Here is a 15,057-nt window from a genome sequence, read left to right as displayed (position 1 = left end):
CATGGCAATACCCTCGCTACAAGCACTGGCATCCGTTAGACTACGTCATCGTCCGAGCGAGGGACCGTAAGGACGTGCACATCACCAGCACCATGACAGGAGCTGATGACTGCTGGACGGACCACTGTCTAATTGCTTTGTCATCTCCATCAATATAACCTCAAAGCAGCGGCAATAACAGAAACAATGCTGCAGGAAAATCAACTCAAAGACCCTGCTAAGAAAGTCCTATTCAGCCAGCGCCTCACTACCAACCTGATTACTCGCGGAGATCCAGAGATGCAGAGTGTCCACTGTGCCTGGTCTGACCTCAAGACCTCCATAATTAGCACTTGTGAAGTGACGCTCGGTCGCACAACCAGGAAACACCAAGTTTGGTTCGAGGAGAACGACCAGGAGATCCAGGAACTAATAAACTGCAAGCGCAAGGCATTCTTGAACTGGAAACAGCAACACAACTTGAGAGCAAGAAAGCAGCTCTACAGGCGTCTGAAGGCCGAGGTCCAACAAAAAACTTGCGACCTAAAGATCAGATGGTGGGTGGAGAAAGCGCAGGAGATCCAGCAACTAGCTGACAACCATGACGTGCGGGGCTTCTTCAGTGCAATCAAGACCACGTATGGCCCAAGCATCCAAGGTCCTACCCCACTCCGGGCCAAGAATGGAGATGTACTCATCAAGGACAGAGAGACAGTCAGTGCCTGCTGGAAAGAGCACTTCGAAAATCTCCTTAACCGAGACTCTGTCTTTGACGTGAGTGTCCTTGACTCTCTGATATATTCACAGAGCACAAAACACACAGCTTTCTACATGGCAGGCAGCTCTCCAGGAAGCCTCCAGAATCTGCCTGGTTCTGTTTATTTATTAACTCTGCAGTTGCAGCATGCAATATGTCCACATCCACAGTGTGGAGCTACAAACATTACAAGCTTACAGACATTACACTTCTCCCTCCTTAATGAAGAAGTTATTATAACAAACATCATACATAACTTTCATGTTTATACATAACACAGGATATAAACTTATTTTTTTTTCCCTATTTACAAATTTAACTTTACCACTTGTTTTCTGTTTCAAAGAGGATACCTTCGCTCTCAAACAGAACCTTCCAAACATGGTGTCGATTTCACACTCATTCAAGGCTCATCCTGAGGAACATTTTCCTCCATGGAATTTCCTTGATTTTCATTTGAACTCACTCTAACTTCAGGCTCTTTGTTTTCCTGACTCGGACTCAGACTTTCATTCTGATTCTCTCCTGGATTTGTTTCCAGTACATTGGATTTAGGATTTGCTCCTGGTGTATCAAAACTATCTGATGAGTCAGAAAAAATTGAATCATTCCCACCTTCACTCCTTCCATGTCTATACGTAAAATATGATCAATATGAACAAAGCTAACCTGTCCATTATCCAACATCTTGACCAAATATGTGCGAGGACCACATATCTTCACCACTCTTCTTGGTAACCACTTTAAGCATTTATGGTTATGGTTCTTCACTCTCACCTTCTGGATTAATTTCACACTTCTCTCTTTTATCATGATTCTCTTTCTGTCTTAATTGTGTCTCTTCTACTGTGCCAAATTTGGTTTTAACAACGAGAATCTGGTTTGTGGCTGTCATTTGCGAAACAACTCTGCTGGTGTTCTACCAGTAGTTGTATGAGGAGTATTTCGATATGTAATCAAAAAATTAGCCAATTTGTGATCCAATGACAACTGTCGTTTCCTTGGATTTGGATCTAACATTTGTTTTATGAGGGCACGTTTTACAATTTGTACAGTGCGCTCTGCTGCACCATTCGAAGCAGGATGGTATGGTGGAACCTTGGTATGTTTCACACCATTTTTGCTCGTGAATTGTGCAAATTCTTCTGAACAAAATTGTGGTCCATTATCCGAAACAATTTCTTCAGGGAGGCCAAATGAAGAAAATAATTTTCGTAAAATGTCCAATGTTTTACTTGTTGTTATTTTCCACATTGGAAACACCTCAACCCACTTCGAATGGCTATCAATCACAATGAACAATTGTTGTCCTTCTAACTCAGCAAAATCAATATGTAGCCTTTGCCACACCCTGGGAGGCCATTTCCATGGCTGTAATGGTACTGGTGGTGGTTGCTTGCTTACCGATTGACATGTCGTACACTGACTCACGAGGTACTCTATATCTTTATCAAGACCTGGCCACCATAAATAACTGCGTGCAAAACTCTTGGTCAAGCACATTCCCAGGTGCTGGTCATGGAGGTCTCCTAATAATTTGGACCTGAATTTATTTGGTATAACCACTCTTGCACCCCACATTATACAATCTTTATCGACTGATAATTCATTCCTACGAATGAAGAATGGATGTGTATCTTTGTCTGATACATGGTTTGGCCATCCATTTGCAATATACTCATACACCTTGACATCACTGGGCCACGTTTGGTTGCTCTATCAATCTCTTCAGCTGTGACTGGCAGTTCATCAATGTATGAAAAATAAAACACTTCTTCCCTATCGGGTGTAACTTGTGATGGGGAAGGCAATCTAGACATTGCACCAGCATTACTGTGATCAGCTGATCATCTGTATTCAATATCATATGTATATGCTGACAAAATCAAAGCCCATCTCTGCATTCGGACTGCAGCTAATGTTGGAACGAGGGACTTTGGATGAAGGATTGCTGTTAGGGGCTTATGGTCCGTAACGATGGTAAACTTACGACCATACAAGTATTTGTGAAACTTCTTGACCCCAAAAATTAATGCCAAAGCTTCCCTTTCGATTTGCGCATAATTACTCTCACTGGCACTGAGAGTGCGTGAAGCAAAAGCAATTGGTCTCTCCACCCCACTACGTGATACATGAGAGATCACTGCCCCAACTCCATATGGAGAGGCATCACATGCTAGCTTAATCTCCTTAGACCATTCTTTTGACCACTTCCAATGGACCTGTTTTTTCAAAAGTTCATTCAGTGAATGTAATACTGTAGCCAAATTTGGTAGGAACTTCCCATAATAGTTCAAAAGACCCAAGAATGAACGAAGTTCAGTGACATTCCTAGGAGTGGGTGCATTTCTAATTGCATCCAATTTTTCCATGGTTGGATATAAACCATCTTTGTCTACTCTGTACCCTAAGTACTCCACTGAGTTTTTAAATAACTCACATTTACGAGCAGACACTTGTACTCTGTGCTTCTCTAGCTGTTTGAGGACTTCATTCAATATGTTATTATGAATTTGCCTATTTGGTGCTGAAATTAGTATGTAATCCAAATAACATACTACCCCTTCAATACCTTGCAAAATCTGGTTCATCACCCCTTGGAATATGGCAGGGATGGAAGACACTCCAAACGGTAGCCTATTAAATTGATATCGGCCTAGATGAGTATTTATAGTCAAACATGACTTGGACTCCTCATCTAGTTCAAGCTGTAAGTAGGCATTCATAAGATCCAGCTTTGAGAAGATCTGACCACCTGTCAGTGTTGTGAACAAATCTTATGTATTTGGCAATGTATTGGGGACATTACCCTCTGGAATCTGGTTTATGGTTACTTTATAATCACCACGCAATCTTACCTTACCATCAGATTTAGGTACAACAACAATGGGTGTAGCCCAATTACATTGATCTATCTTACAAATAATGTTCTCAGTCTCTAGTCTTTTGAATTCTTGCTCAACCTTCTCCTCGAGTGCATATGGTATGGAACATGGCTTGTAGTAAACTGATCTAGCGTCCTTCTGTACCCTGACACTCGCCTTGAAGCCTTGGATCGGACTGCCCGTTTCGCAGAACACCTTTGGATACTTCTTGATAACCTCATCCGTTGATGAAAATCTCACTTCCCCACAGAAAATCTTACTCCAATCCAGCTTCAGTGAGCTCAACCAATTTCTTCCTAGTAAGGCAGGCTTGTCTCCTTTCACAACTATTAGAGGCAAGTTCTGAAATTGATCCTTGTATTTCACTGGTACGGTGATACGACCTACCACAGGAATTTTCTCTCCTGAGTAGCCTCGCAGCTCTATCTTGGATTTCTCCAGTTGGAAATGACGCAATTTGTCGAGGTACAGCGACTCTGGTACTACACTCACAGATGCACCCATGTCAATTTCCATTGGTATCTTGAATCCCGCAACATCTATTTGGATTTTGATACTTTCCGAATCGCTGTCCATTAACCTCGTGCTCCTGATGGTGTGTAACTCTAACATCTCCTCGTCCTGTTGTTGTTCTTCCATTCTATGTAGTCTCTTGGGATTTCTACTCATAGCTTTGAACGCTGGTCTCATAGCTTTGAACTTTGATTTATCCTTCAGTCGGCATGCCTTCGCAAGATGCCCAGTCTTCCTGCAGAAGAAACGCTCTGCCTCCACGTATGGGCAGCTTTGAGCAATGTGTTGTCCCAGGCACCTATAGCACGACTTCGACGCTCTGTTAGAATTTCTAGTTTCTGAGACTTTAGGCCCCCACCGTCTTTTATTTTGAACCTGCAGGTGATTTACCTCGGTTGACTGACGACCGTAATTATTAGTTAATTCTCGGGAATATTGTTCAGCCATGCCCATCGACCTCGCTGTCTGACAAGCAATCTCAAAAGTCAAGTCATCCGTTGTCAATAACTTCCTTCTGATCCCATCATTTTTCACCCCACAAACAAAACGATCCCGTAATGCTCGGTTTTGAAAGTTTCCAAAATTACAGTGCATCGATAGCTTTTTTAATGCTACGATGTAATCACTGATGCTTTCATCAGCCTTTTGATTCCGAATCCCGAAACGATAGCTTTCAGCAATTTCTATCGGTTTGGGGTTATAGTGCTGCTCCAGCTTTGTTAAAATCTCTTTCAGCATTGTGTCCTTTCGCTCGTCAGGCACAAGCAGATTTACAAGTGTGTCATACAATGCCGGACCTGCCTCTGATAAGAAGATCACTTTCTTACGTTCCAACACAGCCCGGTTCTGGACTGCATTGTCTGGAACTTCGATTGTGTTATTTGCAGTGAAATACATTTATAGCCGATCCACATACGCTTTAAAACGTTCCCGGTCGTGTCTATATTCCCCCAAATGTCCCAATACACCTGCCATTTTAATCTCCAGCTGTTCACACCGTGTGCAGTATTTTACCTCGGATTTTGTAGCTTTGTTCCAAAGACAGGAACTTCCAAAGTCTCTCTGTCGGCTGGCTGAATCCTTCACTAACAAAATTTAAGCTTTAAATCATCCGAAAAATCCCATCTCATCGCCAAATGTGATTATATTCTCAGAGCACACCACACATAGCTCCTAACATGGCAGGCAGCTCTCTCGGAAGCCTCCGGAATCTGCCTGGTTCTGTTTATTATTAACTCTGCAGTTGCAGTACACAATACGTTCACATCCACAGTATGGAGCTACAAACATTACAAGCTTACAGACATTACAGACTCCTTCCCGCAGCATACTACCCGCCACCACCTCAGTACAACTCCAGCTTGCAGGAAGTTGGGAAGGCCATTCGACAACTGAAGAACAACAAGGCCTCAGGAGGAGATGGAATCCCCGCTGAAGCACTAAACATAGCGGAGAAGCACTACTGGTGTGAATACACAAACTCATCTCTCTTATTTGGAAAGAGGAGAGTATGCCAGGCGATCTCAGAGACGCCGTCATTGTGACCATCTTCAAGAACGGGGACAAGTTTAATTGCGGTATTTGCAGAGGAGTTCCCTGCTGTCTGCCACAGGAAAAGTCATCGCTAGAATCTTCCTGAATCGCCTTCTCCCTGTGGTTGAAGAGCTCCTCCCAGAGTCGCATTGCGGATTCCGCCCACTAAGGGGCACAATGGACATAATCTTCTCTGTGCAACAAATTCAAGATAAATGCAGGGAACAGCATCAACTGCTGTACATGGCCTTCTGTGACCTCACAAAGGCCTTCGACACTGTCAACCGGGAGGGATTATGGAGTGTCCTCCTCAAGTTCGGCTGCCCTCAAAAGTTTGTCATAATCGTCTGCCTGCTTCACGATGACATGCAAGCCGTGATCCTGACCAACAGATCCACCACTGACCCAATCCACATACGGACTGGGGTCAAGCAAGGCTGTGTCATCGAACCAAAGCTCTTCTCGATTTTCCTTGCTGCAATGCTCCATCTCACCCTCAGCAAGCTCCCCGCTGGAATGCAGCTAATCTACAGGACAAACGGGACACTGTTCAACCTCCGCTGCCTCCAGTCCAGATCCAAGGTCGTCCCATCCTCGGTCACTGAATTACAGTACGCAGATGACGCTTGCGTCTGCGCAAACTCGGAGGCCGAACTCCAAACCACCATCAACACTTTCACCGAAGCGTACGAATCATGGGCCTTACACTAAGCATCAATAAGACAAAGGTCCTCTACCAACTTGCCCCCGCCACACAGTACCGCCCCCCCCGATTATCAAAATCCATGATGGGGCCCTGGACAACGTGGGCCATTTTCAATACCTCGGGAATCTATTGTCAACAAGGGCAGACGTCGATGACAAAGTCCAATACCTTCAGTTTGCCAATGCAGCCTTCGATCATCTGAGGAAGAGAGTGTTTGAAGACCAGGATCTCAAACCCAGTACCAAGCTCATGGTCTGCAGTGCAGTGGTGATACCCACGCTCCTATATGCTTCAAAGACTTGGATTATGTACAGCAGGCACCTTAAAGCACTGGAGAAGTACCACCATCGCTGCCTCCGCAAGATCCTGCAAATCCACTGGCAGGATAGGTGCACCAACATCAGTGTTCTCGCTCAAGCCGACATCCTCAGCATCGAAGCACTGACTACGCTCGATCAACTCTGATGGACGGACCATATCGTCCGCGTGCCCGATACGAGACTCCCAAAACAAGTGCTCTACTTGGAGCTCCGAGGTGGCAAACAAGCTCCAGGTAGGCAGAGGAAACACTTCAAGGACATCCTCATAGCCTCCTTGAAAAAGTGCAACATTCCCACCAACACCTGGGAATCCCTGGCCCAAGACCGCTCAAAGTGGAGGAAAAGCATTCGGAAAGGCGCCGAACACCTCAAGTCTCTTCGCCGGGAGCAAGCAGAGGCCAAGCGCAAACAGCGAAAGGAGCACTCGACAACCCAAGCACCCAACCCACTCGCCTCTTCAACCACTGTCTGTCCCACCTGTGACAGAGACTGTAGGTCCCGCATCGGACTCATCAATCACCTGAGAACTCATTTTTTAATGTGGAAGCAAGTCATCCTCGACTCCGAGGGACTGCCTCAGAAGAATATGTGGGACAGTAACTGTGAGGAGAACACAAAGTGTCTGCAAAGGGATATAGATAGACTAAGTGAGTGGGCAGCAAGGTGGCAGATGGAGTATAATGTACGGAAATGTGAGGTTATTCACTTTGGTGGGAAGAATAGAAAAATAGAATATTTTTTAAATGGTGAGAAACTTTTAAATGTTGGTGTTCAAAGAGATTTGGGTGTCCTTGTGCAAGAAACACAGAAAACTAGCATGCAGGTACAGCAAGCATGTTGGCCTTTATTGCAAGCAGTATAAAAGTAAGGAAGTCTTGCTACCATTGTACAAGACCTTGGTGAGACCACACCTGGAGTACTGTGCACAGTTTTGGTCTCCTTATCTAAGGAAGGATACACTTGCCTTGGAGGCGGTGCAATGAAGGTTCACTAGATTGATTCCTGGGATGAGAGGGCTGTCCTATGATGAGAGATTGTGTAGAATGGGCCTTTACTCTCTGGAGTTTAGAAGAATGAAAGGTGATCTCATTGAGACATACAAGATTCTGAAGGGGATTGACAAGATAAATGCTGAGAGGTTGTTTGCTCTGGCTGGAGTGTCTAGAACTCATCATCATCATAGGCAGTCCCTCGAAATCGAGGAAGACTTGCTTCCACTCTAAAAATGAGTTCTTAGGTGGCTGGACAGTCCAATAGAGGAATTATAGTCCCTGTTACAGGTGGGACAGACAATCGTTGAGGGAAAGGGTGGGTGGGACAGGTTTGCCGCACGCTCCTTCTGCTGCCTGCGTTTGATTTCTGCATGCTCTCGGTGACGAGACTCGAGGTGCTCAGCGCCCTCCCGGATGCACTTCCTCCACTTAGGGCGGTCTTTGGCCAGGGACTCCCAGGTGTCAGAGGGGATGTTGTATTTTATCAGGGAGGCTTTGAAGATGTTCTTCAAACGTTTCCTCCACCCACCTTGGGCTCGCTTGCCGTGTAGGGGTTCCGAGTAGAGCGCTTGTTTTGGGAGTCTTGTGTCAGGGATGCGAAGTAGAACTAGGGGCACAGTCTCAGGATAAGGGGTAGGCCATTTAAGACAGAGATGAGAAGGAATTTCTCCATTCAGAGGGTTGTGAACCTTTGGAATTCTCTTCCCCAGAGGGCTGTGGATGCTGTCTTTTATCTAAAAGGCTGAGATAGATCGATTTTTGGACACCAGGGGAATCAAAAGATATGGAGATTGGGTTGAAAAGTGGAGTTGAGGTCGAAGATCAGCTGTGATCTAATTGAATGGCGGAGCAGGCTTGCGGGGCCATATGGCCTACTCCTGCTCCTATTTCTTATGTTCTTTTGTTTGTCTCAGTGGTAGCCATTCCCCATGAGTCAGAACCCCACTTTGGACAATCCCGGCGAATGGAGACCGGAGCTCCAGCTCGGAATTCCGGGCTGACATCCAACGGGATCCTTGAGTCCAGTGGGTGTGCATGGTGCCCTCATCATATGGGTTGTGGGAGCTCATAAAACCCTCCTGCCACAAAGGACTAACCCCCCATTATCGGCTGGGAGAAAGACAGTTATGGCCCATGGAAGGAACGTTCACGTCGCAGCCTGTCAGACTGTAATCATCTTGGAAATCCTTCCGTTACCTCACACTGTTCTCCAAGGGAAGAGGGCAGAGATACCAAAACCAGGATGGAGGGATACATTTTACAATGAGCATTTCCGCTGCAGAGCTCCGAGTGACGGGATAGTTATCGGGAAATCTGGTGTAAAGGTTGACGAGGATGGGGCAACGCTGTGCCCAAATTCGCAGTATTCACACCCACCCACTCCTCTCTGGGAGCACTTACCCAGAAAATTAATATCCATTAAAAAAAACACTCAAAAAATACTTCTACAAACCTGCCCAAGGTTGAGAAAAGCCACAGAGTATCGCGGGTCATAGTAATCTGGGTATCCCTTCTGCCCGCTGTGGTAGAATTCAACATCCTTTATTCTGGCGTAACCTACAAAACAAATAAAAGCAACAAAAAAATGTAATCTTCTTCAAATGCTGCAGATTTAAAAGGCATTTCAAGAACATTACGAGTCAATGGCGGTCAGTCAGAGTAATGTCCCGTGCAACTCACGGAGACTGGTGGTACTTTTCAGTCTAAGCGTAATTCAAAACAAAAATTACCCTTCCCTAGTTTAAAGTTAAAAGAGATTAAAGTGACATTTTTTCAACTTTTGCCTCAGTGAAAACAGCAGAGGATTTTCAGATCAATGCGGTAACATATTTGTTACTAAGATCACTGAGCCAGACCTTAACACAGAAGTGTTTGTGGGATTAACAGGACAATAGCCTGGTCACTCCCCGCACTCCCCGACTGCTTCAGGTGGAAGTTTAATTTCTCCCTCGTGGACTGAGAAAGTATGTGGATGATTTATTGATTGGGATCAAACTTAACACTCCAAAAATGAAACATGGTTACATGCCCCCCGCAACCTGACAACTAGCTGGTACATGACCCCTCAACCTGACAACTAGCTGGTACAAACACCCAGAGTCTGTGGGTCTCGTATTGGACTGTTCAGCCACCTAAGAACTCATTTTAAGAGTGGAAGCAAGGCCTCCTCAATTCCGAGAGACTGCCTATGATGTAAAGTCCATACACACAGCGCTGGTCATATCTACAGTGTACAACCCAGAAGAGGCAAGGGCCCAGGGGCAGCACGGGCCAGCCCACACTGTGATATGTGTGTGCACTAGGCCCGTGCAGCAGAGCAGGTCTGTAGTTGTCTTGGGTAATCCTTGCCACTGGACTAAGACCTAGCTCTGTCAAGCCTGTGTGGTGACTGGTGTGCAACGGCCACCATACGTTAAAAAAATCCACACACAGGCATCTTCTACCCTTCAATATGTAGTTCGGGATCTGGAATATTAGGTCCTTCATTGAAACACCTGTGAACTCATCCCTTTTTGGCGTGGAAGCAAGTCATCCTCGATACGAGGGGATTGTCTATGATGATGATGACCCCCCTCAACCTGACCCCCAGCTAATACATGACCCTCGACCTGACTCCTAAAGCTTATATTTCAGGTAAGTGATGAATTTATATAAATACATTGGGCTAGACTTTCCACTTGGTGGCTAAGGCCGAAAAAAATGGGTCTTGTTCCAGCGATGCAGGACCTACTGCCCGTGCTGATTGCCGGCTCAAGGCCCTTTTTTTTTGTTGCGATTTTCCACTCGGCCTTAGCTCAGCGATGTCAAATGGGCGATGTCATTTCTCGGCGATCTCACGATCGCCCAAAGAAAACAGAAGTAAATGAAAAAAAAAGCTTCCCTAGCAGCACATTACTGCGCATGTGCAGATTGATTTTTTTTTCAGGTTGATGTTCCTTCCCGCGTTTTGAGAGGTCAAGGGTCTTCACACATGCTCAGAAGTTCTGTGTGGGTCTGGGAGAGAGAGAGAGAGAGAGGAGAAAGGAAGCAGGTATTTTGACCAACTCTAAAATCAGCTAAATTTAAAGAATGGAGGGAGCTGCAGGAAAGAGAAGGGCCAAACCCTTCAGCGAGGAGGCAAATGAGGCCCTAGTGAATAGCGTAAGCATGAGGTGGGAGGATCTGACACGGGGTGGGCATGGGAAAGCTCCACTCCGTGCATATCAGAGGATTTGGGCAGAGATTTCCGACGTGGTCACGTTGGCATCAAATGAAGCCCGGACACTGGAAAGTGTCGGAAAAGATGGAACAGTCTACTGGCGGCTGCAAGAGTAAGTTGAAATTTAAATTTGAAATCATCCGTATATTTATTATTTAATGTTGTATGGAAAATCTAATTAGAATCTGTAATGTTATATCATAATCTTTAAGCATGACTAAGTAACTAAATTAGGATTAAATTATGATTACATTTATGCACCACAACATAAATTTGAATGTTACAGTATGAAATATCTTCCTATGCAACGTATTGCAATCTTGAAATGGAATTTATAAATCTGTCAGTCCTAAAGGTTTATTGCCAAATCCATCTGCTTATGCTGTGCAATGTTACCTTATCTATTACAGAAGAAGATTTCCAGCAACCAGCGGGAGCAACGCAGGACGGGCAGGGGCTGTGCCATGCTGCAGTCACTCACCGCCTACAAGGGGCCAGAAAGCCATTCGGTCACAACCCGTGGTGTGGCCGAACCCACCCTAGAGTCACGTGAGTAAAGAGAACTGTGCATTGTGCAATGTGTGAATCAATAGTAAATATTTGTTACGCGCGTAATCCTCTGCAATGATACTTTAATATGATATATAATTGAGTTATACTATTGAGATGTACTATTGATCTTCAAATGAGGTCATGTTCGGCCTGGTGACCGCTTGTGTATATGGGCTAATGGTAATGTTTTGAGTTCTTGAAAAATTGAGATGAATTGATTTGCATTGTTAAACGTTGTTTATAACTTCCATTTGTCTTTCAAAGGTCAATGGACACGTCTACTGACCAATCAAGAAACTCCCAGGAGGAAGAGTCAGAGGAGGAGCCAGTGCAGACTCCAGCTGCGGCTGTGCGAGAGCAGGAGGAGGAGGAGGAGGAGGAGGAAGAACAGGAGATTTTTTTTGTGGGGGGGGGAAACAACCTGCGGCCATTCCTTTTGAGACAGATGAGGCGCCGGGACCAAGCGGTGTGCAGGTGGTGATGCCAAGGCGTTTGACATTGCACACGCTGACCCCATGGCGTCCGGTCAGCGTGAAATGCACTCACCTACCATGGAGGACCAGATAGAGCGCTTACTTTCCCTGTGCAGGGAGACAGTCGCGACTGGTCGCGACCTTATCCAGGTGTTCGTAGGTTTCTCAGCCAATTGGAGCCAGTTCTCCACATCCTGGAGCGAGTTCTGCTCGCGCTTCTCCAGCTAGTCTTCTGAGCAGTCACAGACTGCTCGGGAGACGTTGGATGCGATCAGGGAGCAGACAGCCACAACAAATGCCCTACGGCACGCGTTGCTGGCTGGACACGACGCTGCACCAAAGGTGTCGTGTCCGCTTGCAGCGAGAGCCCCAAGCACACAAGCGAGTACGGAGGACACAGTTCCTCTTGACTCGGAAATAGAGCCTCAGGCTTCTGCTTCCGCTCCGTCACCTCCACCACGGCAGGAAGTCTTGCCGTCCCACTCTGCACGACGTCTTGGTGTCGGTCTGCGTAGACCAAACCGGGCTTGTGGGGTACGAACACGGGGTGGGGCAGGATCTGGAGGGAAATGTGGCTGCAGGTAGGGAGCGGGGAGTGCTTCTCAATAGTTCACTTGTTTTAAAATGTTCACTTGATATTATCACTTTATTATTCTCTTGTTATTGTTACTAAATTGGGTAATTGTATTCAATACTTAAATGTTCACTTGTTATCATTACTTAACTGTTCACTTTCCATTCTTTCTGAAATGGTTACTTGTTATCGTTACTGAAATGGTCACTTGTTAGCATGACAGAAATGGTCACTTGTTATTGTTATTGAAACGGTCACTTAGAAACATAGAAACATAGAAAATAGGTGAAGGAGTAGGCCATTCGGCCCTTCTAGCCTGCACCGCCATTCAATGAGTTCATCGCTGAATATGCAACTTCAGTACCCCATTCCTGCTTTCTCGCCATACCCCTTGATCCCCTAGTAGTAAGGACATCATCTAACTCCTTTTTGAATATATTTAGTGAATTGGCCTCAACAACTTTCTGTGGAAGAGAATTCCACAGGTTCACCACTCTCTGGGTGAAGAAGTTTCTCCTCATCTCGGTCCTAAATGGCTTACCACTTATCCTTAGACTGTGATCCTTGGTTCTGGACTTCCCCAACATTGGGAACATTCTTCCTGCATCTAACCTGTCTAAACCTGTCAGAATTTTAAACGTCTCTGTGAGATCCCCTCTCATTCTTCTGAACTCCAGTGAATACAAGCCCAGTTGATCCAGTCTTTCTTGATAGGTCAGTCCCGCCATCCTGGGAATCAGTCTGGTGAACCTTCGCTGCACTCCCTCAATAGCAAGAATGTCCTTCCTCAAGTTAGGAGACCAAAACTGTACACAATACTCCAGGTGTGGCCTCACCAAGGCCCTGTACAACTGTAGCAACACCTCCCTGCCCCTGTACTCAAATCCCCTCGCTATGAAGGCCAACATGCCATTTGCTTTCTTAACCGCCTGCTGTACCTGCATGCCAACCTTCAATGACTGATGTACCATGACACCCAAGTCTCGCTGCACCTCCCCTTTTCCGAATCTGTCACCATTCAGATAATAGTCTGTCTCTCTGTTTTTACCACCAAAGTGGATAACCTCACATTTATCCACATTATACTTCATCTGCCATGCATTTGCCCACTCACCTAACCTATCCAAGTCACTCTGCGGCCTCATAGCATCCTCCTCGCAGCTCACACTGCCACCCAACTTAGTGTCATCCGTAAATTTGGAGAAACTACATTTAATCCCCTCGTCTAAATCATTAATGTACAGTGTGAACAGCTGGGGCCCCAGCACAGAACCTTGCGGTACCCCACTAGTCACTGCCTGCCATTCTGAAAAGTACCCATTTACTCTGACTCTTTGCTTCCTGTCTGACAACCAGTTCTCAATCCATGTCAGCACACGACCCCCAATCCTATGTGCTTTAACTTTGCACATTAATCTCTTGTGTGGGACCTTGTCGAAAGCCTTCTGAAAGTCCAAATATACTACATCAACTGGTTCTCCCTTGTCCACTCTACTGGAAACATCCTCAAAAAATTCCAGAAGGTTTGTCAAGCATGATTTCCCTTTCACAAATCCATGCTGACTTGGACCTATCATGTCACCTCTTTCCAAATGCGCTGCTATGACATCCTTAATAATTGATTCCATCATTTTACCCACGACTGAGGTCAGGCTGACCGGTCTATAATTCCCTGTTTTCTCTCTCCCTCCTTTTTTAAAAAGTGGGGTTACATTGGCTACCCTCCACTCCATAGGAACTGATCCAGAGTTAATGGAATGTTGGAAAATGACTGTCAATGCATCCGCTATTTCCAAGGCCACCTCCTTAAGTACTCTGGGATGCAGTCCCTGGGGATTTATCGGCCTTCAATCCCATCAATTTCCCCAACACAATTTCCCGACTAATAAGGATTTCCCTCAGTTCCTCCTCCTTACTAGATCCTCTGACCGCTTTTATATCTGGAAGGTTGTTTGTGTCCTCCTTAGTGAATACCGAACCAAAGTACTTGTTCAATTGGTCTGCCATTTCTTTGTTCCCCGTTATGCCTTCCCCTGATTCTGACTGCAGGGGACCTACATTTGTCTTTACTAACCTTTTTCTCTTTACATATTTATAGAAACTTTTGCAGTCCGTCTTAATGTTCCCTGCAAGCTTTTTCTCGTACTCCATTTTCCCTGCTCTAATCAAACCCTTTGTCCTCCTCTGCTGAGTTCTAAATTTCTCCCAGGCCCTAGGTTCACTGCTATTTCTGGCCAATTTGTATGCCACTTCCTTGGCTTTAATACTATCCCTGATTTCCCTTGATAGCCACGGTTGAGCCACCTTCCCTTTTTTATTTTTACGCCAGACAGGAATGTACAATTGTTGTAGTTCGTCCATGCGGTCTCTAAATGTCTGCCACTGCCCATCCACAGTCAACCCCTTAAGTATCATTCGCCAATCTATCCTTGCCAATTCACGCCTCATACCTTCAAAGTTACCCTTCTTTAAGTTCTGGACCATGGTCTCTGAATTAACTGTTTCATTCTCCATCCTAATGTAGAATTCCACCATATTATGGTCACTCTTCCCCAAGGGGCCTCGCACAACGAG

General features: G+C 45.5%; 1 protein-coding gene across 1 annotated transcript in view; it reads right to left on the bottom strand.

Moving 5' to 3' along the window:
• The window catches only part of pkhd1l1.1 (PKHD1 like 1, tandem duplicate 1), a 402,260-nt gene that overhangs the window by 109,404 nt on the left and 277,799 nt on the right, over positions 1 to 15,057 (bottom strand). The window contains exon 61 of the mRNA XM_070881087.1: positions 9,139 to 9,242. Within this exon, the coding sequence (XP_070737188.1) occupies positions 9,139 to 9,242 (104 nt within the window). The remainder of the gene's footprint in view (positions 1 to 9,138; positions 9,243 to 15,057) is intronic.

This window comes from Pristiophorus japonicus, chromosome 1, assembly GCF_044704955.1.
Source record: "Pristiophorus japonicus isolate sPriJap1 chromosome 1, sPriJap1.hap1, whole genome shotgun sequence".
Taxonomy (NCBI): domain Eukaryota; kingdom Metazoa; phylum Chordata; class Chondrichthyes; family Pristiophoridae; genus Pristiophorus; species Pristiophorus japonicus.
The sequence above is the reverse complement of the archived record's forward strand: the minus strand, read 5'-3'. Positions and strand labels throughout refer to the sequence as shown.